Here is a 27,419-nt window from a genome sequence, read left to right on the forward strand (position 1 = left end):
AATATGAGAATCCACCCAACACTTTACACTCAGAGGCCGGCATGCATTTTTGCAACAAAGCAGATCATCTTGTACAAATGCTAAAAATGCAGGTTTATGGCCAAAAGTTTGTCTCACGCAGAGTCGGAGATAAACAACATCTAAAGATCCAGATCCAAGACATGCAGCGCTCATACAGACCACCTGTCTGTGCCTACAAGGAGATAGATTTACATATACGAAACAGATCAAAAATACAAGATACCATAAATATTCATGACATATGTTTAAAGTCAGGTCTGTATGAAAATAATCAACATAATCCCCCCCTTAATGTGACACAGAGTACACCCCCTCCGTGCTTGGTAGGGCTATGGTTACACTTGTTTGGGAGACTAGAAGGCCAAGTACAGTTGAAATCTAGCCTTGCAAATCACATTACATACATAACATAACTTATTCCGACCTTTTGAGTGCCAATCATTTATCACACAGAAAACACAAACCCAGCAGGAAATCAATGGAGAAGTTGGATGTATATCAGACCTAACATAATATCACATGGCTGAGGGATCATCTGTCTTCTTGAGAATATAGAATTACTGGGTCTTGGAACAACAAGCGTATAATCTATCCACCCCCATGGTTTCCGTTTGATACTCTTAATGAGTTCTGCAGATATAGTTAAACTATTTGGGCTTTTTCAGCTCATCGAATCCAAGACAAATACAGAATATACCATAGTCACTAAGAAAACCTAAGAAAAATGGCAAACTAAAATTGATTTCTCCACATCTGAGAAAATACGTAGTGTGAACCTACCCTTACTCAGGTTTGGTTAAGCTGAGGAACTAAATTTTGTGTGCCCTTCGCAAAACGTTGTATTGTATTTGCCAGTAACGACCATAGTATGTTGTAATAAATAAATACGGGCACTTCATATATATGCTACACTGACATTAAAGAGGTTGGCTGGTCTAAAATTACAAGTCTGCTGTCCCTCTGTGTGTCACTGTGTGACTGCAGACTTGTGGATCCTCGCATCGTGCACATTGTACGCTGTGAGGAGTCTACGGTGTTAGAACCGGGAGCGGCGGTCAGGTGTATTGAGCGAGGTCATGCCCCTCTAGTCAGATTTGTGTGCATATCTCATACTTTCCTCCACGTGACCACTATTCACAGCTCTGACACTGGCAAATCCTCACAGTGCACAGTGTGAGCGATGTGAAGATCCACAAGTCTGCAGTCACAGACTTGTTACTTTAGACTGGACAACCCCTTTAAGATACATTTATTGGATTTATCTTGAGCAGAAGTTCCAAACCTTTCCTAATTTATAAACTACTTTTAGTTTGAAAGGTGTTTTCACTCTTCAGTTACCCGGTGCCAAGTGTAAGGAGTATTGTCCTATACTCAGTCAACTCGTTCTCAATTCCAATTTGCCCCCAATAAAATACTAACACTTATACTTACCTTTGTTGGCGTCACCATTACAGAGGCACTGACTCCTGGGAATCGCATGACATTATTATGTTAGGAGATCCCTGCAGCCAGTCAGTGCTGACTTCACTCTCCCCATATACATCCAGAGGAAGCAAAAGCTGGGATAGCCAATACCAACATTGCTGGAATGTCGCTGGCACGAAGGTGAGTATAAGGGTTATTATCTTACCAGGGGGCAAACACAGGTATTGAGAAGGAGCTGCGTGAGTAGTGGACAACCCCTTAGTATCAGTATTCATTAATGAATAAAAATTCTAGATTTTTATAGATTTTCATTATACAGTTCCTTCTGTATTCCTAGTGAAAAATCTATGAATAAATTGACAACTGGGTGTCAACATTTTGCTTGTCAAATAATTGTGATCCGATAAAGTCAGCACTGATTGGGTGGTGCTAGAATTTATAGAGACACAGCCATAATAGACAATTCATAAGAGGAATGCTAAAATGCAGAGCTGCAATGAAAGATGATACAGACTTTCTACAGTATCGGCAAAACAAGTGTGACGCCCTGGCCAGCCACAGGTAGTCACAGGTAGGGCCCCGCATTACACCGTTCCCTAACAGGTGACAGCAGCCAAACACATAAAACCTTAGTCACCGCCCTCAGTGCTTGATGGACACACCAGGGGGCAGAACCAGGTGGTTGGAAGATGCCCACTGAGGAGTCTCAGACAGCCTGGGGCGGAAAAGTTCAGAGTTTGGTTCTAGAGTTCAAGTCTAGAGGTGTGTGGGCTGGAGCTGTGTGCAGCTCCAGCAGAGGAAGAACCCAAACTAAACCGGTGTCAGGGTAGGAGACCTGGTACTGCTGGCTAGGAGGCAGACGGCGGTCTCCGTCTCCAGGAGCCGGGAAGACGGCTCGGTGGAACCGTGGTGGACCGGGACAGGGTAGTGGCCCGCCGGTACCGACCCGGGGAACCGACTCAGAAACCGGAGCACAAAGGGGGGTACTCAGACCCTGAAGCTAGGTCCAGAAGCTACTGGGGGCTACCTAATTAACTGATTGCGGCCAGGACTAGAGGTCCTGTCCCACCCAAAGTCCCGACTGAAGGTAAAAGCCCAACGAGGGGGATAAACAGCCACCGACATGGCTCAGAGATCCCACATGCCAGCGCCTGCGGGCAAAGGGCTCCTCAGGCAACCACAAGCCGGGAGCGGACTCCTGAAGTTGCAAGCGCAGGTAGTCCACCATCACAAACAGGTGCAGGAGAAAGACAGAGACCACTAACCGGGTGGGGGACCAGACTGCAGCCGGCTGTGGGCACCGACCACCATCACCTTGGTTTACCAGAGACTCGTGTGTTTGCTAATAGCGAATACATCAGTGCCCTCCGGCCGCCCATCTCCCTGCACCGCCAAACACCCACAACGGGTCCCGGGGCCACCATCCCTGCCCACGGAGGGGTTAACAACTTGCTGCGCAACATCTCCCCCGGGTGCCCCGTAACTGCAGCGGTGTTGTCCATCTTCACTACATCCCGTGGGTGGCGTCACGAACTTAACATGGCTCCGGCCATACACCTACTTCCCCAAACCCCTTTTTGATTGACGTGACCGCAGGACCCCCGGGTCTGGAGACCCTCGAGCCACCCACTGAAGGTCCGGATCCAAGCGGCTCGGCTGCCGAGCACAGGGCGGTACACAAGGATTTCCAAATATGACGTTAGGAGGGATTAAGAAGCTTTCCTTAGGTCAGTAAGGCACAATAGCATATAGAGCCTCACCCCCTAAAGAGACAAGGGTCCACACAAGCCATTGGTTGGGCAACACTAATTTAAAGTAGTAAGCAAAACAGAAAAAAAGAAGCAAAAGTTGATGTGATGGTATACAGAAAATAAAAAAAAAAAAAAAAAAAAAAAGATTGGAGGACTGTGGCTACGTAGAAGGTGGACAAGCTAGTCCACTCCGGGGAAGTGTTATTGTATTATAAATGTACTGTATATAAGAGTGTGTTGTATTTAATGCAGGATGTAGCAGAGCTGGATGGGAGTGGCGTACAGTGCCCTCTAGTGACCGCAAGTGTCATATGTTTTATGTCAAGTAATATGTTTGATAATATGTTAAAACACTATAAATAATGTGTAGTGTATAGCACTGGACCCTCATGTCAGGCGGGACACATAGTGTAGAGAGCCAGGGGTACAGTATACATAGGGTTATAGATAGGATGTTTTATTGTAGTGTAACTAAAAACCAAGTGTGCAGAAGTGGGGTGTCAATGGTAGGCAGTGAGTTTAGTAGGCTACAGCAGAAACAGTTACACATAGCCAGTTGGTAATCAGGGAGACGGAGACAAGGAGGGTGGAGACAAGGAGGTTGGAGTGAGCAGAGAAGTGAGCAGAGAAGGATCTGGAAGGCTGGATAGTTGGTCAGTTAATCGGCAGACGTCCAAGTGACAGGGCCAGAAGTGAGGGCCTGTCCAGGACGGGAGGAATCCTCCCATGTGTAAAGACCTCACCCTGCAGATGGGCTGTAGAGCGTCCTGAAATCGGTGGGACATCAGGGTATAGAGACCGCCAGCAGGACTCTGAACTAGTCAGGAGCTGGTACGTTATCCAAGGGCCCGAGTGACACATGGAAGCGCCAGGAAAGGTTATGGGGAAAGAGCACGTATTGGACTCGGCTGCTGGAGGATAGTAACCCAGAGCGAGTGCTGGCAAAGTAGAAAACCCCCGGGAGAGTGGCATCAGCCCGAGCGGGCCTGTTTGTCCAGAGTAAGGAAGAAGTGGTGACCTAATAACTCTGTTCCTGAATTGTTTTAAAAAGAGACTTATGTGTGTGAATTATGCAGCCATTATGACGAGGACGAGCAGGGAAGATGGCGGTAACACCGGATGTTATTGTAAGTGTCGCACGCCCCAATGGGAGCAGAACACTAGTATACACATTGAATGAAGTAGGGGAGTGAGTGACTCTCGGGCCAGGATAGGGCTGCCTGTTTTAGATACCCAGGTCTTCTGCCCCTATTTACGTAATCCTAGCAAAAGTAAAACTTCACCTTTAATAAATCCCAATTAATTTTATTACAAGAATGTCACAGAAAAAAATAAATCATGGAAAAAAAATGCTTAAAATACAGTGCTCAGCAAAAAATGAATACACCCACTTTCAAAAGTAAGATTTTAATCAATATCTGACTAAAACACTAGAATTTTTTTCAAAATTTTGACCAGACTGAATTTCATAACTTTTTTAACCCATAAAATGAAAGTAAAGCGGTATTTACATACAGCGACATCGCTAGCGATGTCGCTGGTGAAAACACCCACCCCCGTCGGTTGTGCGTCACAGGCAAATCGCTGCCCGTGGTGCACAACATCGCTAGGACCCGTCACACATACTTACCTGCCTAGCGACGTCGCTGTGGCCGGCGAACCGCCTCCTTTCTAAGGGGGCGGTTCGTTCGGCGTCACTAAGTGGCCGCCCAATAGAAGCGGAGGGGCGGAGATGAGCGGGCCGAAGATCCCGCCCACCTCCTTCCTTCCTCATTGCCGGCAGCCGCAGGTACAGTGTTGATCCTCGTTCCTGCGGTGTCACACATAGCGATGTGTGCTTAAGCAGGAACGACGAACAACCTGTGTCCTGCAACAGCAACGATAATCGGAATAGGAACGACTGGTCAACGATCAATGATTTGGTAAGTAATTTTGATCGTTAACGGTCGTTCCTGCGTTTCACACGCAACGACATTGCTAACGAGGCCGCATGTGCGTCACGAATTCCGTAACCCCAACGACATCTCGTTAGCGATGTCGCTGCGTGTAAAGCCCGCTTAAGGGTTAATAATATAATTTCCACTACAAAATCTTTAGCTTTACTCAAATTAGTTGATACAAAAATTATTGCACCCCACAATGAAGCTACTACCGTGTTTCCCCGATAGTAAGACACCCCCGATAGTAAGACGTAGTGGGGGTTTTGGGGGAGTCGGCTAATGTAAGACGTACCCCGAAAGTAAGACGCAGTAAAAATTTATTTATTTATTTTTTTCTTCTTTACAGTACAGTTACAGCGGCCGAGCACTCAGCTGAGCGCCCTGACATGCCGGCGGCTTAGCGCTCAGCTGAGAGCTGACACATGCCGGCAGTTGGGCGCTCAGCTGAACGCTCGGCTACCGAGAAATGTTGAAATGTTGCAGTAATGTTGTCCGTGGTCCATCAGGACCATGGACAACATACAAAATCACGCAGCCTCAGTGCCCTCAAGTGCAGCCGCTGGTGGTTAAGTTTCCTTAACTTGCGGTACACTTAGGGCGCAATCGCGGCAAGTCCCCATACGGTACATTGCATGGAGACTTGCTGCGATTGCTGTGGGATTTTTTCCAATATAAGACATACCCCGAAAGTAAGACATAGTGGCACTTTTGGGGGTAAAAAGAATGTAAGACACTGTCTTACTTTCGGGGAAGCACAGTATATCTAGTATTTTGGACGACCTCCATGATTTTTAAGAACATAACTAAGTCTTCAAGGCATAGAATGAACATGTTGGCGACATATTGTAACATATTTTTCCACTCTTCAACAATGACCTCTTAGAGCCTGAATGCTGTATGGAGAATCATGGGTTAAAAAGATGTTCAATGAAACTCAGTTTTATTAAAATTTTGGAAAGGCTTCGCGTAGTCAATGAAATATTGATTAAAATCTTACCTTTGAAAGGAGGTGTACTCATTTATGATGTGTGTGCATATATATATATTTATTACACAAACACACACATATATATACTGCTCTGGCAAAAATTAAGAGACCACTGCTGCACAGTTTTATAACAATCAATAAAAATCAGCTTGTCCACAGGTCTCACAGCCATTCCATTCCAGTGTCAGTTGAATTCCAACCAGAGTACAGGCCGGCAAAGGCCAACAGCGGCTCTACACTGACCGGGATGACCGTCATTTTATTTGAATGTCACTCAGCAACCTCAGGATGACATCAAGTGACCTACAAAAGGAATGACAATTGGCAGCTCGGGTGAAGTGTACGGCAAGAACAGTTTGTAACAGGCTCCTAGAGGCAGGGCTCATGTCATGTAAAGCTAGAAAAAAGCCTTTCATCAATGAGAAGCAAAGGAGAGCAGGCTGAAGTTTGCCAAAGACCATAAAAATTGGACCATAGAGGACTGGAGTAAGGTACGGTAATCTTCTACAAGGAGTCTAATTTTCAGCTTTTGTGGCGCCCCAGGGCCTGGTCGCCACAACAGCATTGCCCTCCCAAAGGGTTAATGCTGAGCCTGGAGGTAATGGGGAGGTCCATTGGCCAGCAAGTTTAACATCCAACGCAGTTCTCCCTCCGGCCAGCAGGGGGAGCTCTGAACCTGGGATTCCAGGGAGCATCCCTTAAGTCTGATCTGAGGGAGGAAGTAGTGGTCAGTCTGTAGAGAGCAGTAGAAGTGAACAGACGCAGAGTGAGCTGTCCTGTGGATCTGGGGCCTAGAGCTAGAGTAGCTTGGCCCAGAGAAGCAGGAGTAGCTGAGAGGCAGCGGAGAGACTCGGACATCGGAGTCTGTGGCCACCAGGGCTTAAACATATTCCCTGGTAGCCGAATCCGAAGGGCAGGAGAGCTGCAAGCACCTGGCCCAAAAACATCCCAAAGGTACAGTTGCAGCATCAGGGCCCGGTGCAGACTCCAGCAGAGAAGCACCAGAGAGAGGGCCTGCGCAGCCTGCTACAGAGGGGAAGGGACGTACCATCAGTCCCAGCAGCAAAGAGGGCCATTGCTGGATTCAGAGAAGCAGGGTCCTATCATAACAAAGAAAAGTACAGGAGTAGGCCTCATACTCAGCTGGCCAGAAAGATCACCCCAAGTACTTCCAGGCCGACCGGATCCCCATCACCACCTGTAACGGTCTCCCAGGACTGGACTGTTTTCAAAGTAAAAGAGGAAAAGGTAAAGAGACTGTTGTTTGTGCCTGGTTCTTTCATTGCCTGTCGGCCCTGCACCGTGTTAGCCACACAACCCCATAGACTTTCACGAGCACTAACAGTGTCCCCGGGGCTCCGCTCCACCTGTGGGGAGCAGTACCACCATTGCTGCTATAACATCACCCCGGAGGCCTCACACAGCAGCGGCGGCTTAATAGCCGCAGACCACAGGTGGCGTCACGAACACAAACTTTATTCATCAAGCCACATATTCTACTGACACCCACCAGGGCCACGGAGCCGGGCCCAGCCACCACTGACTACCACCGGACTAGTCCGGCCCGGCACCGGGTGTCCCATAGCCCTGGGGTGGGCGAGTCACTTTCCCCAACACATGTTCATCTACTGGTTAGATGGAGACCTGCAGAGGCGTACAAGTCACAGTGTGTTGTACCCACTGTGAAATTTGGTGGAGGATCAGTGATGATCTGGGGATACTTCAGCAAGGCTGGAATTGGGCAGATTAAACTTTGTGAATGACGTATGAATCAAGCCGCATACAAGGTTATCATGGAAAAACAATTGCTTCCTTCTGCTCAGGCAATGTTCCCCAACTCTGAGGACTGGTTTTTCTAGCAGGACAATGCGCCATGCCACACAGCTAGGTCAATCAATATGTGGCTGAAGGACCAACACATCAAAACCCTGTCATGGCCAGCCCAATCTCCAGACCTGAACCCCATTGAAAACCTCTGGAAAGTAACTGAGAGGTAGATGGATACTTACAAGCCATCACACAAAGAAGAACTGTTTAAATTGTTGCACCAGGAGTGGCATAAGGTCATGAAAAAGCAGTGTGAAAGACTGGTAGAAAGCATGCCAAGACGCATGAAAGCTGTGATTAAAAATCATGGGTATTCCACAAAATATTTATTTCTGAACTCTTCCTGAGTTAAAACATTAGTATTGTTGTTTCTAAATGATTATGAACTTGCATTTTTTGAGGTGTCTGAAAGTAATGCATTGTTTTGTTATTTTGACCATTTCTCATTTTCAGAAAATAAATACAAAATTTATTGCTTGGAAATTCGGAGACCTCAGTAGTTTATAGAATAAAAGAACAATTTACATTTCACTCAAAAATATAAAGAGAAAAATCAGAAAAACTGAAAATGTTGCAGTGGTCTCTTAATTTTTCCCAGAACTGTATACATGTACCGTATATATACATACATACACATATACACACAGCAATTTTTTTTGCAATGAGTTCCTAAATGAGGGCTCCTACTAAGTGAGCTGGAAATTGTTCTCAATAAAGTTTATCTGCGGTCTTAACGTAATCCAGATCTGTTATTCTGGCAGTCATGTGAGACGCATATCTCACAAGCTGGGAGCCAATTCCCATTCATAGCTTTTCTCACCAGGAGCCAATATGATAAGGACCTGTTACTGAGACACTCATGTCTAGGAACAGCGCCGAAAATGTCTTAGTTATCAGCCCGGAGAGTTTTAAAAATAGATCGGATATGGAAACACTATCAAAGCAAATATACAATTGCAAAATACCGATGTATTGAGACTCTGTGATATAAAGAAATATTTGCCCTTTTCGTGCACCCCTCCCCCACACCCCTTTCACACATCCGGTTTTTGCTCTGCGGCACAATACGGCGCTCTGCAGAAAAACCGCAACTGTTTTTTTTTCCGCCGGTTGCGTTTTTTTTTTGCATAGACTTACATTAGTGCTGTATTGTGCCACATGGGCTTGCGTTTGGTCCAGTTTTTGCCGCATGCGGCAGATTTAGCCGATGCCGCAGCCGGATGGAACGTTCCCTGGCACGTTTTTTGTTCCGGCAAAAAAAACGCATCGCGCCGCATCCGGCCGCTGCGGCGCATTTTTCAATGCATGCCTATGGACGCCGGATGCGGCGCGATGCGGAAAAAACGCATCCGGACGCCGCATGCGGTTTCTTCCACTGCGCATGCTCAGTAGCATGCCGCAACCGGAAAAAAACGGACGGGCCGCATGTAAAAACTTATACAAAGGATGCGGTGTTTTCGCCGCATCCGTTGCATAGGTTTCACAGCCGGATTGAGCCGCACTGCTCAAACCGGATGTGTGAAAGTAGCCTAACTTCTGTTTTTCCTTTGAGAACACATTCCTGCTTGGCACAGCTTGTTATTAGGGAGGGAAGGGTAAGTGCCAGCCTTAGAGCCAATCCAGTCTGCAATATTTTTTTTATTACTAATTTACTTTTTATTTTTTCCATCTCCCCATCTCTTCCTTTATATACATAAATGACGGTCCCCATAAACCTACTACAGCCTTTAGGAGTAAGAAAAATCAGTAAGGCAATTTCACTTTCCAGTTTTACCGACAAAGGACCTTTGCTATCTGGTTGGTGGTTTTGCCTTGGTTTTATTTATCCATTAAAAGGGATTCCAGATGATCACTACTTCATGGCCTTCAACCATCATTAGAACAAGGGGGCCTCAGAGCTAGTAACTTCTAGCAGATCTTTCTCTAAGCGCGCAGCATCACTTCCATCCTTGCCTGTGATACAATACAGCCCCATTCACATGAGTTTCCTATTGTATGAAGAAAGGATCCCTCAAGATTCCTCTACTGCTGCTTTGGTTCATGTTTAATGGAATAATCCCCATCCACTCCCACCTAATCTGTACAATGGGAAACATCTAGAAATAAAGACTTGGAGGAAGGGTACAACCCCCACAGAGGTTGTGTTCTCATCTTTCACTGGGAAACGCAGAAAAAATAAAAGTAAACGAACAAAATATAGACGCTTACGGTATATAGCACTAACTTATGCGGTAACAGTGCACTAAGGCTGCTTTCACACATCCGGTTTTAGCAGTGCGGCTAAATCCGGCTCTAACACCTATGCAACGGATGCGGCGAAAAAAACGCATCCTTTGCATACATTTTTACATGCGGCCCGTCCTGTTTTTGCCGGTTGTGGCACGCTACTGAGCATGCGCAGTGCAAAAAAACGCATGCGGCGGCCGAATGCGGTTTTTGCCGCATCCGGCATCCACAGGCATGCATTGGAAAAAGCGCCGCATCAGCTGGATGCGGCGCGATGCAAGTTTTTTTTGTCAGACAAAAAAACGTGCCAGGCAACGTTCCATCCGGCTGCCGCATGGGCTAAATATGCCGCATCCGTCAAAAACCGGACCGAACGCAAAGCCCATACGGCACTAATGAAAGTCTATGTGGAAAAAACGCAACCGGCGGCAAAAAAAAAACGGTTGCGTTTTTTCTGCAAAGAGCCGGATTGTGCCGCACAGCAAAAACCGGATGTGTGACAGCAGCCTAACAGTGCAGTACAGAGCTCATCGCCTTTCAAATCAGCTCCTGACCCCAAATGACAATGTAATTTCCCAGATATCTAGTAGGAATTATTTCACAAGAAGCCAAGTAACCAAAAAGTATGTTTTTAAGGCAGAGAACCTAGAGGATATACACACACGTAACTAGTAACAAAGATAAAGGGATCTTTAGAAAAAGTATTTCGAAAGATCTTTTATCTTATGCTAATGAGCGTGGGGACGTCCCAAGGGCGTTATATCCCCTGACTAGTCCCCACCGGGGCGTACTAACATGCTATTCAGTATAGCATTGCCTATGGTGACGCGCGTACCTGTGTTTGCTGTCACCGCACTTCTGAATGCTGGGCACTTCTGGTTATACACAGTATGAAGCCGGGTGTATGCATCCTAACTTCAGGGAGGTCTACTGCGCATAACCGGAATGCCGAACCACGGTCACAGCAAACACAGGTACGCATATCACCGCTAGTGATGCTGAATTGAATAGCATGTTAGTACACCCCTGTGGGCATGCAAACATGCTAGGAGAGCGGACTAGTCGGGGGATAACGCCCAGGGGACTAGTCTCTGGCCTCATTAGCAGAAGATAACAGATCTTTACAAATACTTTTCTAAAGATCTGTTTATTTATGCTACTACATACAGGGACTGACAGGCAGGGATTAGCAATATGCACCCAGAACTGCTCGTGGTTCTGGGTGTATATTGGATCTGACAGGTTCCCTTTAAGGGTACCATCATTTCTGTCCAGGCCTATTTCATGAGTTTTATTTTTTTTTTAATTCTGTAGAAGCATGGCTGAAAACCAACGTCTGCCTTTAATTTGTTCATTTTCATAGATTTTTTTTATTTATTATTACTTTTGTCAGATTCAAGTTATTGCTGTGACCATTGTGGGTTTTTCTTTCATTAAACAAGGGGTATCAACAATTTTAACCACGTGTGTATATAACCACGGATTATGAACTGTATAGGCTACTGTACATGGTGGGATTCAAAGCTCAAAATGGACATGTCGGTCTGGACACCGTTGATATTTGCCGAGAGATGGAAATCCACCAAGTCATACTTGTGCCGCACTAAATCTCGGCAGACTATTTGCTTGGTTTGTAAAACTTTGTTTCTCTCAGCGGCAGTGTATCTTAGGGGCAGTACAATGTCAAAAATGACAGGCAACAGATCTCATCGCCCAAAAGCCCCTGGCGATGTTGTGGAGGACCTTCAAGAGAAATTAAAATTAACACCCTTTCTGTACAAGGTTAATCTTAAAGGAAATATGAACAAGCACTAAGCTCTGTCTAAGATTAAAGGGAGTGTCACCACAAAGGGACTATTCAGGTACCGGCGCTTGGTGCATCCTTGACATGGCCCCACAGTTCACTGCACCTTCCTCTTTACTTGTCTTCCATCTATTCCTGCCCTCCTGTGGGTCTTGTAAACCCCAAACTGTCAATCAAGGAAGAAAGAGGCGGATCAGGTTGAAAACAAGCAGATAGGACGGTGCACAGAACTGTTTGGTCACACCAAGGGTGCACCACGCACCTGTACTTGGTTTTGATATTACAGCCACCTTTTAAAGGCCCTCCAACCCAGCAGCATTCATATCTATATGCCCAAATTCCCTGTCTAACCAGGCCTGTATAATGTTATTCAGTAAGATCAATGTTTAAAAAAAGGATTTATAAACTTCGTTGTTCTTATGCTAATTAGGGCCTTGACTAGTTGACTAGACTAGTTGGCCCTCTTTCCATATGATCACACCCTCTGTGTGACTGCCAGCTTCTTGAAATGTTGTGCATGCGCACAGGCTTTGTTTACTCACATTGGTCCTCTGAAGCCGGGTGTCTGCGCCCCAGCTTCAGAAAGGCGCACTGCGCATGATCAGAAGAAGAGCTTTTGCACTTCTGATCATGTGCAGTGCGCCTCTCTGAAGCCAAGACTTGTACACCCAACTTCAGAGGACCAATGTGAGTAAACAAAGCCTGTACGCATGCACAAGATTTCCAGAAGCTGGCTGTGACACCGGGGCTGTAATAACATAGAAGGAGGGATGACTAGTCTAGGGAAACATCGCCCCTTTGACTAGTCACAGGTCTAATTAGCATAAGAACAGAAGAGCTTTTAAATCTTTTTGTTAAACATTGATTTTAGTGAATAGCGTTAGGGGTACTTCTCAAATAGCGAGATCGCTGCTGAGTCACACGTTTTGTGACGCACCAGTGGCCTCATCAGCGATCTCGCTGTATGTGACACTGAGCAGCGACCTGGCCCCTGCTGTGAAATCGCTGCTCGTTACACACTGCTCTGGTTCATTTTTTGCTCTTTGCTCTCCCGCTGTGAAGAACACATCGCTGTGTTTGATAACGAGAAAGCAACGATCTGAATGTGCAGGGAGCAGGGAGCCGGCTTCTGCGGACGCTGGTAACCAAGGTACACATCGGGTAACCAAGCAAAGGCTTTGCTTGGTTACCCGATATTTACCTTGGTTACCAGCGTCCGCAGCTTCTAGAAGCCGGCTCCCTGCTCCCTGCACATGTAGCCAAGGTACACATCGGCTAACTAAGCTAAGAGCTTTGCTTAATAACCCGATGTGTACCCTGGCTACGAGTGCAGGGAGCCAGCGCTAAGCGGTGTGCGTAACCAGTGTAAATATCGGGTAACCAAGCAAAGCATTTTGCTTAGTTACCCGATATTTACCTTGGTGACCAAGCGCAGCATCGTTTCCACGAGTCGCTGGTCACTGGTCGCTGGTGAGATCTGCCTGATTGACAGCTCACCAGCGACCATGCAGCGACGCACCAGCGATCCTGACCAGGTCATAATCGCTGGTACGTCGTTTAGTGAGACGGTACCATTATACAGGGCTGGATAGGGAGAGAGTTCTGTCATACAGATAGGAATGTTGCTGGGTTGGAGGGCAGAAGGGACCTGACAGGTTCCCTTTAAGGCGGAATGGACAGATGAACTTACTCCAGAAAATAAAAAAGGACATTTTCATCTTTGAGAGAAGAACTGTTCCTTTATATCTAATCATCTGAAAGCAGTTGTCAACTATTGGAAAAACATGGCTGCTTTGTTTTCTATGAACAGCGTTACACCTTTTCTACGGTTTGTGCTTGGATGTGCCGCTCACCTCCACAGAAGTGAATGGGGCTGTGCTGCAATACCACACTCAATCCATACACTGGAAGAAAGCGGTCATGTTTTCTAAGTCTCGGTTACCTCTTTAAATTTTGATTAAAAAAAATTATAACAGGTGATAAAGTATATTACTTTAATCCAATAAATGCAATATCCAAAACAAGGAAAAACATGCCAAATAGCAGCCCAGATGCTCGGCGCGCAGTGTTTAAGCATTTCCCTTTCAACATGAAAAATAAGTTCCAATCAGGCTGTATTTAGGTTATCTGGAGGAATTACTATGCCACTTAATCATTGCACAAGACAATGCATGCCTGCTGTAGCATGAAACGATTGTGGGGCCCAATTAAAGAAGCCACTTCGTGAAGACTCCTAATGTTCTCCATACATTTTATTGTGCGCAGGATGAAGGTCTACAGGGAAACAAATGAGCCTCCAGTTTCCTTTGCCTCTTCCTCACTAATGGGATCCCTTTTACTTCCTCAATAGAAGAAAAAAAAATTCCATCTGCAACAATGAGTCATCACCTACTGCAGCATGACAACAACACAGCTCGTCCTCGGCAGCCTCCGCAGCCTTTATAGGTGTAGGGAGGTTTAATAAATGATTAGCAAGAATTATACCTGTCTTATAAGACACAAGGGTTAAAAGAACAACCCTTATATATAACATTATTGCTCAGCAGCAATATATTTCAGACCCTTGTACTACAGAACCCATGTACTTGCATTAAAAAAAGAAAAGTGCTGCTACGTCCAGATGCCCAAGAAGGGTCTCTTTTTGTACAATGGCCACTCTTCTCTGTGCCCGTTCCCTGGCACTGTGGTATTGCCATAAGTACCTTACCGGATGCAAGTTACTGTCCATGACTACCATATGGCAGGGGAGCTCTATGGTTTATATGGCTGACCACACTAAACCATCAGTGCCAGATAGTTATCACACACTAAAAGAACCATGGCACTCCGATTTATGTAGGTACAGTTAGGTCCAGAAATATTTGGACAGTGACACAAGTTTTGTTATTTTAGCTGTTTACAAAAACATGTTCAGAAATACAATTATATATATAATATGGGCTGAAAGTGCACACTCCCAGCTGCAATATGAGAGTTTTCACATCCAAATCGGAGAAAGGGTTTAGGAATCATAGCTCTGTAATGCGTAGCCTCCTCTTTTTCAAGGGACCAAAAGTAATTGGACAAGGGACTCTAAGGGCTGCAATTAACTCTGAAGGCGTCTCCCTCGTTAACCTGTAATCAATGAAGTAGTTAAAAGGTCTGGGGTTGATTACAGGTGTGTGGTTTTGCATTTGGAAGCTGTTGCTGTGACCAGACAACATGCGGTCTAAGGAACTCTCAATTGAGGTGAAGCAGAACATCCTGAGGCTGAAAAAAAAGAAAAAATCCATCAGAGAGATAGCAGACATGCTTGGAGTAGCAAAATCAACAGTCGGGTACATTCTGAGAAAAAAGGAATTGACTGGTGAGCTTGGGAACTCAAAAAGGCCTGGGCGTCCACGGATGACAACACTGGTGGATGATCGCCGCATACTTTCTTTGGTGAAGAAGAACCCGTTCACAACATCAACTGAAGTCCAGAACACTCTCAGTGAAGTAGGTATATCTGTCTCTAAGTCAACAGTAAAGAGAAGACTCCATGAAAGTAAATACAAAGGGTTCACATCTAGATGCAAACCATTCATCAATTCCAAAAATAGACAGGCCAGAGTTAAATTTGCTGAAAAACAACACCTCATGAAGCCGGCTCAGTTTTGGAAAAGTATTCTATGGACAGATGAGACAAAGATCAACCTGTACCAAAATGATGGGAAGAAAAAAAGTTTGGAGAAGAAAGGGAACGGCACATGATCCAAGGCACACCACATCCTCTGTAAAACATGGTGGAGGCAACGTGATGGCATGGGCATGCATGGCTTTCAATGGCACTGGGTCACTTGTGTTTATTGATGACATAACAGCAGACAAGAGTAGCCGGATGAATTCTGAAGTGTACCGGGATATACTTTCAACCCAGATTCAGCCAAATGCCGCAAAGTTGATCGGACGGCGCTTCATAGTACAGATGGACAATGACCCCAAGCATACAGCCAAAGCTACCCAGGAGTTCATGAGTGCAAAAAAGTGGAACATTCTGCAATGGCCAAGTCAATCACCAGATCTTAACCCAATTGAGCATGCATTTCACTTGCTCAAATCCAGACTTCAGACGGAAAGACCCACAAACAAGCAAGACCTGAAGGCTGCGGCTGTAAAGGCCTGGCAAAGCATTAAGAAGGAGGAAACCCAGCGTTTGGTGATGTCCATGGGTTCCAGACTTAAGGCAGTGATTGCCTCCAAAGGATTCGCAACAAAATATTGAAAATAAAAATATTTTGTTTGGGTTTGGTTTATTTGTCCAATTACTTTTGACCTCCTAAAATGTGGAGTGTTTGTAAAGTAATGTGTACAATTCCTACAATTTCTATCAGATATTTTTGTTCAAACCTTCAAATTAAACGTTACAATCTGCACTTGAATTCTGTTGTAGAGGTTTCATTTCAAATCCAATGTGGTGGCATGCAGAGCCCAACTCGCGAAAATTGTGTCACTGTCCAAATATTTCTGGACCTAACTGTAAATGAAAATACACTGGTATATTGTAATGTGTCGCTCCAATGTGAACAATGGCAAACGTTTCAGTCCCAATTGGACCATGATCACAGCTGTAATGGAGTAAAGGAGCTCTTATGTAATAAGATGACAACTTGGGACCAAAATGTTGGGCTTTGTTTACATTGGATCTACACATGCCGACATTAAAATAAGGCTACTTTCCCACTTACGTTGAACGGTATCCGTTGCGTTGCATGGCGTTGTGTGATGGATGCAACGGATGTGTTGCATATAGTGACACAACGGATGCTGCAAAACAATGCAATCCGTTTCGAGTTTTTTACAGTTTTACCGTCGGTAGACTATTGTGAACGAAAAGCTGATCGCAAACAGTAGCCGGCCGCCGGGTGATCAGCTGATCACTCACAGTAGCCGGCCGCTGGGTGATTAGCTGATCACTCACAGTAGCCGGCCGCTGGGTGATCAGCTGATCGTTCGGTCGCCGACAATGTGTGCGGGGGCGGGAGCGGGGGGCGGAGTGCGAAGTGGGTGGAGCCGAGCGGGGCCATGGCGGAGGACGTCAGTGCCATGGGGACTGCATTGCTGGGGGACAGGTGAGTGAGTGTGAGAGTGTGTGTGTGTGTGTGTGTACACATACATACGGAGTGCGGGAGGGGGCAGAGCCGAGCGGGGAAATGTCGGGCTCCCGACACACGTAACCAGGGTTCCTTGGTTACCCAATGTGTACCCTGGTTACGGGTGCAGGGAGCCAGAGAGAGCATGCGCAGTGAAATCCAAAGGATTCCGCTGCTCAAAAAAGTTACATGCTGCGTTCCTTCCGCCCGACGCAGCGTCAAAATAACGACGCTGCGTCGTCCGGCGGATGCAACGCTGACACTTGCGTTACAGTGCGTCGTCCATACAAGTCTATGGAGAATAGCGCAGTGCGTTAACGGACTGCGCTATTCTCCATAGTGACGGACTCCGCTGAACGCAAGTGTGAAAGTACCCTGTCAGTGTTTTCTTCTTATTGCATAAGCCAGAGTGCCATGGCATATTCTTCTGCATAGATTGGCAGGATCCTCCTTACCACTGTGGCACCCACCTATAGCCATTATTGCCCAACCATATTAATTACATGGTCACCAGCAGGGCTGTGGAGTCGGTAAGCCAAACCTTCGACTCCGACTCCGACTCCTCAAATTCTCTTGCACCGACTCCGACTCCGGCTCCGACTCCGACTCCGGCATATATTGCTTATAGTTAGGTGAAAAATTTATTGTAGTACATGAATATGTGTATGTGAACATCAGACATTTAATAATTTTTATGATACAATAATCAAGATATTTGGATAGAACATAAAATATATTTATTGGAATACAACTTTAGAACACAAAAAACTGTAATAAATTGTAAATATGTAATACACTATGTAATATACAGTAGATTACATATATATCTTGTGTGTGTATATACACTGTATATATATATATATATATATATATATATATATATATATATATATATTTTACATATTTACAATTTATTAGTTTTTTGTGTTCTAAAGTTGTATTCCAATAAATATTTTATGTTCTATCCAAATATCTTGATTATTGTATCATAAAAACAATTAAATGTCTGATGTTCACATTGTACTACAATAAATTTTTCACTTAAATATAAGCATTATACTAAATGTTATTATTTAGTAAAATATTCAGCACATTCTGCATTGCACTGCTGTCCCCAATTTATTATATATTTTAGGAGTCGGAGTCGGTGCATTTTATACCGACTCCGACTCCGACTCCACCAAAATGAGCTCTGACTCCGACTCCGACTCCACGACTCCGACTCCACAGCCCTGGTCACCAGTGAGATTACGGATAGCAGTTCCCAGATAAGCTGTAGGTCTCCTGACCCGAACTCAACAGACTCATAGGCATATACCAGGCTGCTGAAACCTGGAGACCCAGTGCGGATCCAGACATCATGGTCTGCAGTTGGGCTGTGAATGTCAGACATGGAACCTGGCCTTACGCTGTGCTTCTGCATCTCCTTCCAAAAGATGGATAAGACAGGGCTAAACTTTTATAGCAGAGTGCTGACTACTTTTTATGGAATTTGCATTAAGTCATTTACCTGGGACAGGTCTGTACTAGCATCCTCTATTTTCAAGATGTACCAAAGTATTACAGGGGCCACATTTAGTTAAAGGGGTTGTCCAAACAAATGACCCTTTTCACAATACGGCCTCCAGAGAGATCAACCAATCACCTCAAGTCCTGCACTCGATCCCGACAGCAAACAAGTCATTGACCATGCCAGTGAAAGCCGCAGATAGCCAGGCATCTATATATATATATATATATATATATATATATATATATATATATATATATATATATATATATATATATATATATATATATATATATATATATATATATAATTGCCTTATTCTGTCTTGCTCCAAAATGACGTCATTACAGTGACATCCGTCGCCACACCGCACACGCTAAAGAGCCTGCGACCAACGGCACAGCTAACTGAACAGCTCGAACTACGGGCCAACAGGACGATGCCCGACACATTTCCCCGCACCCACACGGAGGCTTGACTCCCCGGTGAGTGCTGCATCCCCGGGAGCCCACACCAGCAACCCAGCCGACACATACCCACCGCTCGCCTCCGCCCCCCGCACACATTACATCACTTGGCACCCCCCCGCCCTCCGCATGTATACACAGAACGAACACACACACACACACACACACACACACACACACACACACACACACACACACCTGGATAGTCTTCTTTCATTACATAGACATCATTAAAAATTAGACTCATCTATTAAAACTATTCCTTCTGTTGTTTGTCATTTTAAAACCAATAAACAATTATAAGAATACTAAATTAAACCTAACCCATCCAGTCCGTTCATTACCTTATTATTCAATCTGCTAACATACATACACATTCTAGACTACCCGATATGTTAGAATCGGGCCACTTTCTAGTTTCTAATATTTAGTGTAACATGATGGCCACTGGTATGAATAACTCTTCATGTATTAGAAGAATGGTGAAGATTTGAGCCTAAGGAATCCACTTATAAAGACAGACCATCCTATATGATCTCCATTTGCTTAGTAGGCCATATGGACAAGGGACAACTGTCAAGGGTGGTGGTACAGCCGATTGAGTTATTGCACTTGTTCGACAGCCATAAATCTGCTGCTCCCCGTCTTCAAGACCCTGCACCTCGTAGAGAGGGGAACTGGATATCCAAAGGTTCATGAGATCCACATTTACTAATAGCACTGGTTCAGACCTAAACATGGTGACAGGCAAACTAACACACGGATATACTGGGATACTGTTCTCCCATTTCTGTGTTGAACTCATTAAGAAAAAGTGTCTGGTTGCCCAACTGGTTCCAAATCTGAGGTCTACTGGGAGATGGCAACCTACTATTTAGCCGCCATCAGCGTAAAGGGAAGAAATGCAGGGTAGCGTTTTATCAAAGCATTTTAAACTGGTTTTCATACTGCCTATGGTGAGTTTTCCCCCTAAATAGACGGTTTGAGACAATAGGCTTATACATAATGTATGTTACTATGAAGCAAACGGACCAAAGGGAAATTAGCTTCCAAAGAGATGTGACTAGAAACACAAATTACATTGCCAAGGGGTCCACATAATGCAACCTGCCAGCTGTTGTTGAATAGTCACATCATTAACTACCTGGCGTTCTTAGGTGGCGAGGGATTGGAAGCTTCACTACCATACATGTAGGACAGTCTGCTCACCTCTGTTGGAGTTACCCCGGGCATTCGTATATCCAGAGTAAAGTCTGAGGAGTCTGGAGAAGTAACAGGCCTTGTGGTCCCTGAGCATCCATTTGAAAGGGAACTTGGTGATTCCTGATACCTGTGCAAAGAAAAACATAAATTATTATTAAGAGAGCTGTGGACATCAACTATAGTCAAGAGCGCAGGACATACAGAGCGTTATTGCCCTTCTATATAGAGTATGTTCAAAATCTCATCACCCACATCTGTATGAACCAAAAATGCAAAGTGGTAGTGACCATTAAAGTGAAGCCCTCAACATGTTTTATATATGAAAGTAGTACCATGGCTGTATAGGTTCTCGTCCCCCTCAAAATGTGCGAATGATGAGGAATCTAGCCTAGAAGCCAAATGAGGCTGGAAGTCCACTGCGGAAGATGGATGGAGAAGGGACCTGTCAATGCATGTTCAAGAAGCGGTGCCAGAGTAATGATACGGCACAGGGCACTTCCAGTCTGATATAGTGTATGGATCCTACACTAGATGTGTGACTAGGATCGTATCACGTTTAGAGACGTACCACTGCTTTCATATATATAGCTGTCTTGTCAGGTTCCCTTTAACCACATTCCACCCCATGCCATACATATATAAACACAGGTGGGAGGTAGTTCAATAGGTCCGAATACAGCGGAGATATGGCTCTCACCATTGAGAGCAGATAACTTATGAAATTCCATTTTTATAACATCTTGGATGTTGCAGTCAACGGTGACTGTGCGCACTGGGAAATGGAATTTTCTTGAGAAAGTTCCGCATGCTCTCAAAGATTACCGCACCCGCGGTAAAAAACCGCGGGAAACCGCATGCGGTTTGCCGCGGTTTTACCGCGGTATTGCCGCGGTTTTGACGCGTGCGGGTTGGGATGTGCTTTATTGCATTCAATGCAATAAAGCACATTGAAGAAAAAAAAAAAAAAAGTCTTTAATTCTGATAGTAGACAGACAGAAGAATAGATAGAGGGATAGATAGATAGATGACAGATCGCTGCATTTCCCACGGTCGGCAGTGAGTTCACATTACCGGCCGTGGGAAATGACCGGTAATTACCTCTGCTGTCTGCTGCTTTCATTCAGCGCTGTGTCTGTGACAGTCGCGGCTGGATGTAAGCAGCGCAGGACCTGTGGATTATGCCGGAGCGGTGGATTACGCCGGAGCTTTGGTGCGGGAGGGGTTAATAAAATGGTGAACGAGGCTTGTTTGTTTTATTTAAAATAAAGGATTTTTCGGTGTCTGTGTTTTATTCACTTTACTTACGGGTTGATCATGTCAGCTGTCACATAGACGCTGCCATGATCAAGCCTGGAGTTAATGGCGGTGGTCCCCCACCATCATTAACCCCTTGTATTACCTTGCTGCCACTGCTACACGGTGGCAAGAAGAGCCGAGGACACGCCGGTGCTGCCGCATAATGTATGCGACAGTGCCGGGGCAGCTGCGGCTGATATTCTCGGCTGCCGGAGGGGGAGTGAGGCGGGGGATATTAACCCTGCCCCTCTCCCTCCCCAGCCTGAGAATACCGGGCCGCCGCTGTGTGCTTACCTCGGCTGGAAGATGAATATGCAGCGGAGCCCACGTTCTTTGTTTTCTATATTTCCGTTTTCTTTCTATGTGTGTTCTATGTGTCCTGTGTCTGTGTTCTATGTCTGTGATGTGTTCTATGTCTGTGATGTCTGTGTGTGTCTGTGATCTGTGTGTGTTTACTCTCTGCACGGCTTCCTCTTCCTGTAATGACATCACTTCCCTGCAAAACCGCAGACAAGCGATGTACATTACCGGAGGTAAACCGCGAAATACCGCAGCGAATAACGCAGGAAAACGCAGTGAACCGCACAGAATTTGCTGCCTGCGTTATTCCCTGCGGGATTTCATGATTAACATTGGAGTCAATGGAGTGAAATCCCGCAGCGATGTGCGGAAAAGAAGTGACATGCACTTGTTTTTGCTGCGGGATTCCCGCAGCAAAACATGCAGCTGTCAAATTCCGCCTAGTGCGCACAGGATTTTTTTTCTCCATAGGATTTGCTGGTGATTCACTGCAGAGATGTTATGAACATTTTCTGCAGCGAAACATGCAGCAAATCCGCGGAAAATCCGCGGCAAAATCCGGTAAGTGCGCACATAGCCTTAGAGGTGGAAAAAATAAATATTTCCAGGACCCTGGACCAGGAGCAACATTACTAGTCTGTGGGCACTGGAACAGAACCCCATGAGCCTCCTCCTATCAGCCCACCATACTGCCACCATGTCAGCTTAGTAGGCCTGGCATAACGTCATTGTTGTGTGCGACAGATGACGTCATGCTGGGCATTGAGGCAACGGGGATGCCGGCAGGAAAGACGAGGTTCCCAAATCTATGGTCTGGTGGCCATAGATTACCAACATGTAACTGGACCCAGAAACCTGTGGATCTTTTTGGCTCAACACTAATACCTATGGCTCCAGTTTTTTCACCAGGCCAGTACGCCAGACTTATTATGTCTGTGAGCCTACTGGTGGAAGGACAGAAAAAGTTTATTAAAAAATATATATAAAATATTCAGAGTAACAAATCAAGCAATAATGCTATAACATCATCTAAACTACAGAGTGAGGAGCACTAAAAATTACCTTAAACATAAAAAAGGGGAAACAAAAAAGTAGCATTTCTCCATCTTTCCAAATTCCCCTGTGCCAGGGCCATTGAACAAAAAAAAACAAAAAAGCGTAAAGAAAAGTAAAAGACGTAAAAAAAAAAAAAGAAAAAAAAGGGACAGCTGTCAAAATGTAGCAACACTCTTGAAGAGTAACCACCTTTTATATTTTTTTCATAACTCAATAGTACTCATGAAAATCGGAAACTTTGTAATACGTATATCGTTTTAGAGAAATCTGCTTCTTTCTCCTCCAGAACGGATTATTCATTCTCAAAGTTCTCTATTCATTGCAGACTGATTTTACCTATGAACTTAGGACTTTCCCATTACTTGGATAGGAGATGACAGTTGGTGCTCATGAAGTTCTATGGAGATCTGTAACTGTTGCTTCAGCAGAACTTGGAGTGGATTATCTGTCTGCCTCCAGCTCCTCCCACCTTCACCTGCCTATAATCTACAATGACCTCACTGCCTCACCACCGTGCAGAGCTGCCGCCCAACCTACACCCTACCTACTATTTCCTCCCCAAAATTATATAGAATGTAATCCCCCAAGGGCAGGGTCCTCTTCCCTCTGTACCAGTCTGTCTATTGTAACTTGTATATGTATTCTGTATATAACCCCTTCTCATGTACAGCACCATGGAATCAATGGTGCTCTATAAATAAATACTACTACTAATAATAATAATAATAATGTTTATGAAAATATGGAAAATCTGACAAAAAAATAAATGCAAATTTCAAACTTTTAATTTTTATGTCCTTAAACCAGAGTTACACCCCAAAAAATAATAAATAACATTTCCCCCACGTGTACTTTACATCATACACCATTTTTGAAACATTTTTTTCCATTAGGAAGTTAAAGGGTTAAAAGTTCATGAGCGATTTCTCATTTTTCCAACAAAATTTACAAAACCATTTTTTTTTAATGATCACATCACATTTGAAGTGACTTTGAGGGGCCTAGGTGACAGAAAATACCCAAAAGTGACATTCTAAAAACTGTACCGCTCACACTGCTCAAAACCACATCCACGAAGTTTATTAACCCATTAGGTGTTTCACAGGCATCAACGCAAATGTGGAAGGAAAAAATTAAAAGTTTACTTTATTCCACAAAGATATTGTTTTTAGCCCCAAATTTTGCATTTTCGCAAGGGTAATAGGAGAAATGGACTATACAATTTATTGTGCAATTTCTCCTAAGTATGCTGCTACTTCATATATGGTGGAAATCTACTGTTTGGGCGCACGGCAGGGCTCAGACCGGAAGGAGCGCCATTTGACTTTTGGAACATAAAATTGTCTGGAATAGATAGAGGACGCCATGTCTTGTTTGGAGAGCCCCTGTTGTGCCTATACAGTGGAAACACTCCACAAGTGACCCCATTTTGGAAACTAGACCCCTCAAGAAATTTATCTAGATAAACTACAGTTCAAAAGTTTAGGGTCACTTCAATATTTACTTATTTTTGAAAGAAAATCACATTTTTTTTCAATGAAGCCAACATTAAATTAAGCATAGAATAAGAAGAATCGTGTATAATGCTTATCAAGGTTATGTAAATTCAGCACAGCAATTTAATTAACATTAAACAGAAATATATTCTATACATTGTTAATGTGGTAAATGACTATTCTAGCTTCAAACGTCTGGTTTTTAATGCAATATCTATATAGGTGTATAGAGGCCCATTTCCAACAACCACCACTGCAGTGTTCTAATGGTACATTGTGTTTGATAACTGTGTTAGAAGGCTAATGGATGTTTAGAAATCCATTGAAAACCCTTGTGCAAATAGGTTAGCACAGCTGAAAACAGTTTTGCTGATTAGAGAAGCTATAAAACTGAGCTTCCTTTGAGCTAGTTGAGAATCTGGAGCATTACATTTGATGGTTCCATTAAACTCTCAAAATGGCCAGAAAAGAGAGAACTTTCATGTGAAACTCAACAGTCTATTCTTGTTCTTAGAAATGAAGGATATTCCATGCGAGAAATTGCCAATAAACTGAAGATTTCCTTTGATTTTGTCAAAGGGGGCACAGTTTTAGAAAAATTAAAAAAGGATACCGAAGCGCTAACCTCTTGGTTGCTTCCCTTGTAGTCACTGCCTAGCATGTGCCAATGTCCTCTGATGTACTACGTTTGGTTCAACTGATGGGGTAAGCCAATACAATATTAACCATTATATTACATGCAGTAGCACCCATGTGATCTACTATGCCACAAATTCTGTAGTGATGATTTCCACAAAAAAAGCAATATGGCCGTTGCTGAGCAAAAAAAATGAAAATTTGCCATTTGAATGCCCAGTTCATTGTGGAAATTTATACAGAAACGCCAATGTAAATGCTGAGCGTAGAGCGCAGGATAAATGTGAGCCAAGCCTTAATGCGATCTTTGGGAGGAAGATTAAAAGAAATCAATAGCAGATCAATAATTGTTTTTATTTATTTTGTACTTTGTTCACTGTGCAGTTTAAATTATTAGATGGCTTTATTCTTCGGGTCAGTGCGAATACAGCGACACCAGATTTATAAATTTGGTTATTCCATCACAATATTTTGAGAGCTATGATTTTTCTATATTCCTGCTGACAGAGTCAATTGAGGGCTTGTTTTTTGCAGGATGAGTTGATGTTTTTATTGGTACCATTTTCGAGCAGATAATATTTGTTGATTGCTTTTGTTTTCTGATTTTTGGGAGGCAGAATAAACATGAAATAGCAATTCAGGAAATGTGGGGGGAGGGGGATTTACACTGATCACCGGGTGGTAAAGTTGATAACGTGGCCTTATTTTTCAGGTCAACAATACCACATTTATATAATTTATGTTTTGATTTATTTCCACAATAAAACAATTTTAAAGAAAAAAAATAATTGTTTGCTATATTCTAAGACAGGGGTGGGGAACCTTTTTAATGCCGAGGGCCATTTGGAATTTTCTACCAACCTTCGGGGGCCGCACAAAACTATCAACTTAAAATTACCCTGCTATACTTAGTCAAACAATTAACTCATCGTGGCGGCTGAAGCTTCTTGTTTTTGGTGCGGCTATATTTTTCAATATTGATCTTATTGCTTCTCACAACTGTTTTTCCACGTTTGTGTCAGCTGGGACTGCTGTAAATACATCACAGAGGAGATGCTGAGGGCATATACATCACAGGAGATGCTGAGGGCATATACATCACAGGAGATGCTGAGGGCATATACATCACAGGAGATGCTGAGGGCATATACATCACAGGAGATGCTGAGGGCATATACATCACAGGAGATGCTTAGGGCATATACATCACTGGGGAGGGCTGGAAGGAATATACATTGCTGGGAGAACTAGACATCACTGGGGAGGGCTGGGAGGACTAGACATCACTGGGGAGGGCTGGGAGGACTAGACATCACTGGGGAGGGCTGGGAGGACTAGACATCACTGGGGAGGGCTGGGAGGACTAGACATCACTGGGGAGGGCTGGGAGGACTAGACATCACTGGGGAGGGCTGGGAGGACTAGACATCACTGGGGAGGGCTGGGAGGACTAGACATCACTGGGGAGGGCTGGGAGGACTAGACATCACTGGGGAGGGCTGGGAGGACTAGACATCACTAGGGAGGATTATATATCACTTGGGAGGGCTGGGAGAAATTTAAGGACATTGCTAGGGGTTCTGACATACCAGGGGGGCACAGGCAGCAGTGTGAAGGCCGCAGGGGCATAGGCAGCAGTGTGGAGGCCACAGGGGCACAGGCTGCCGTGGGGAGGCCACAGGGGCACAGGCTGCCGTGGGGAGGCCACAGGGGCACAGGCTGCCGTGGGGAGGCCACAGGGGCACAGGCTGCCGTGGGGAGGCCACAGGGGCACAGGCTGCCGTGGGGGAGAGTGAGGAGCACAGGCTGCCGTGGGGGAGAGTGGGGAGCACAGGCTGCCGTGGGGGAGAGTGGGGAGCACAGGCTGCCGTGGGGGAGAGTGGGGAGCACAGGCTGCCGTGGGGGAGAGTGAGGAGCACAGGCTGCCGTGGGGGAGAGTGAGGAGCACAGGCTGCCGTGGGGGAGAGTGAGGAGCACAGGCTGCCGTGGGGGAGAGTGAGGAGCACAGGCTGCCGTGGGGGAGAGTGAGGAGCACAGGCTGCCGTGGGAATGCACGAGGAGGACGGGACACTGCACGGAGAACAGGCTGCAGTGGGAATGCGCAAGGTGAATGGGACGCTGCAGTGCACGGAGCACAGGCTGCAGTGGGGATGTGCAGGGGCACACACAGGCATGGGAGCACAAACACACCTGTCGGACGCTGAGGTAGTAGCTTCTCTTCTGTGGAAAAAGAGCGAGTTGAGCGCTAACTCCACCCACAAAGTACGTCCTCACGCTAGCATGAGGACGTAAGCCATACAGGGTTTAAAGAGCCAGCAGCAAGCAAGACGCTGCTGCCTCCCGAGCTCTGTGGACTGTGCAA

At 45.0% G+C, this 27,419-nt stretch overlaps 1 protein-coding gene across 5 annotated transcripts in view; it reads right to left on the reverse strand.

Annotated features, from left to right (window-relative positions):
* PAM (peptidylglycine alpha-amidating monooxygenase) overlaps positions 1–27,419 on the reverse strand; it is a 280,372-nt gene that overhangs the window by 224,484 nt on the left and 28,469 nt on the right. For all 5 annotated transcript variants that reach the window (XM_075325058.1, XM_075325057.1, XM_075325056.1 and 2 more), the window contains exon 3: positions 20,280–20,400. In XM_075325058.1, the coding sequence (XP_075181173.1) occupies positions 20,280–20,400 (121 nt within the window). The remainder of the gene's footprint in view (positions 1–20,279; positions 20,401–27,419) is intronic.

This window comes from Anomaloglossus baeobatrachus, chromosome 1 (assembly GCF_048569485.1).
Source record: "Anomaloglossus baeobatrachus isolate aAnoBae1 chromosome 1, aAnoBae1.hap1, whole genome shotgun sequence".
NCBI classification, from domain to species: domain Eukaryota; kingdom Metazoa; phylum Chordata; class Amphibia; order Anura; family Aromobatidae; genus Anomaloglossus; species Anomaloglossus baeobatrachus.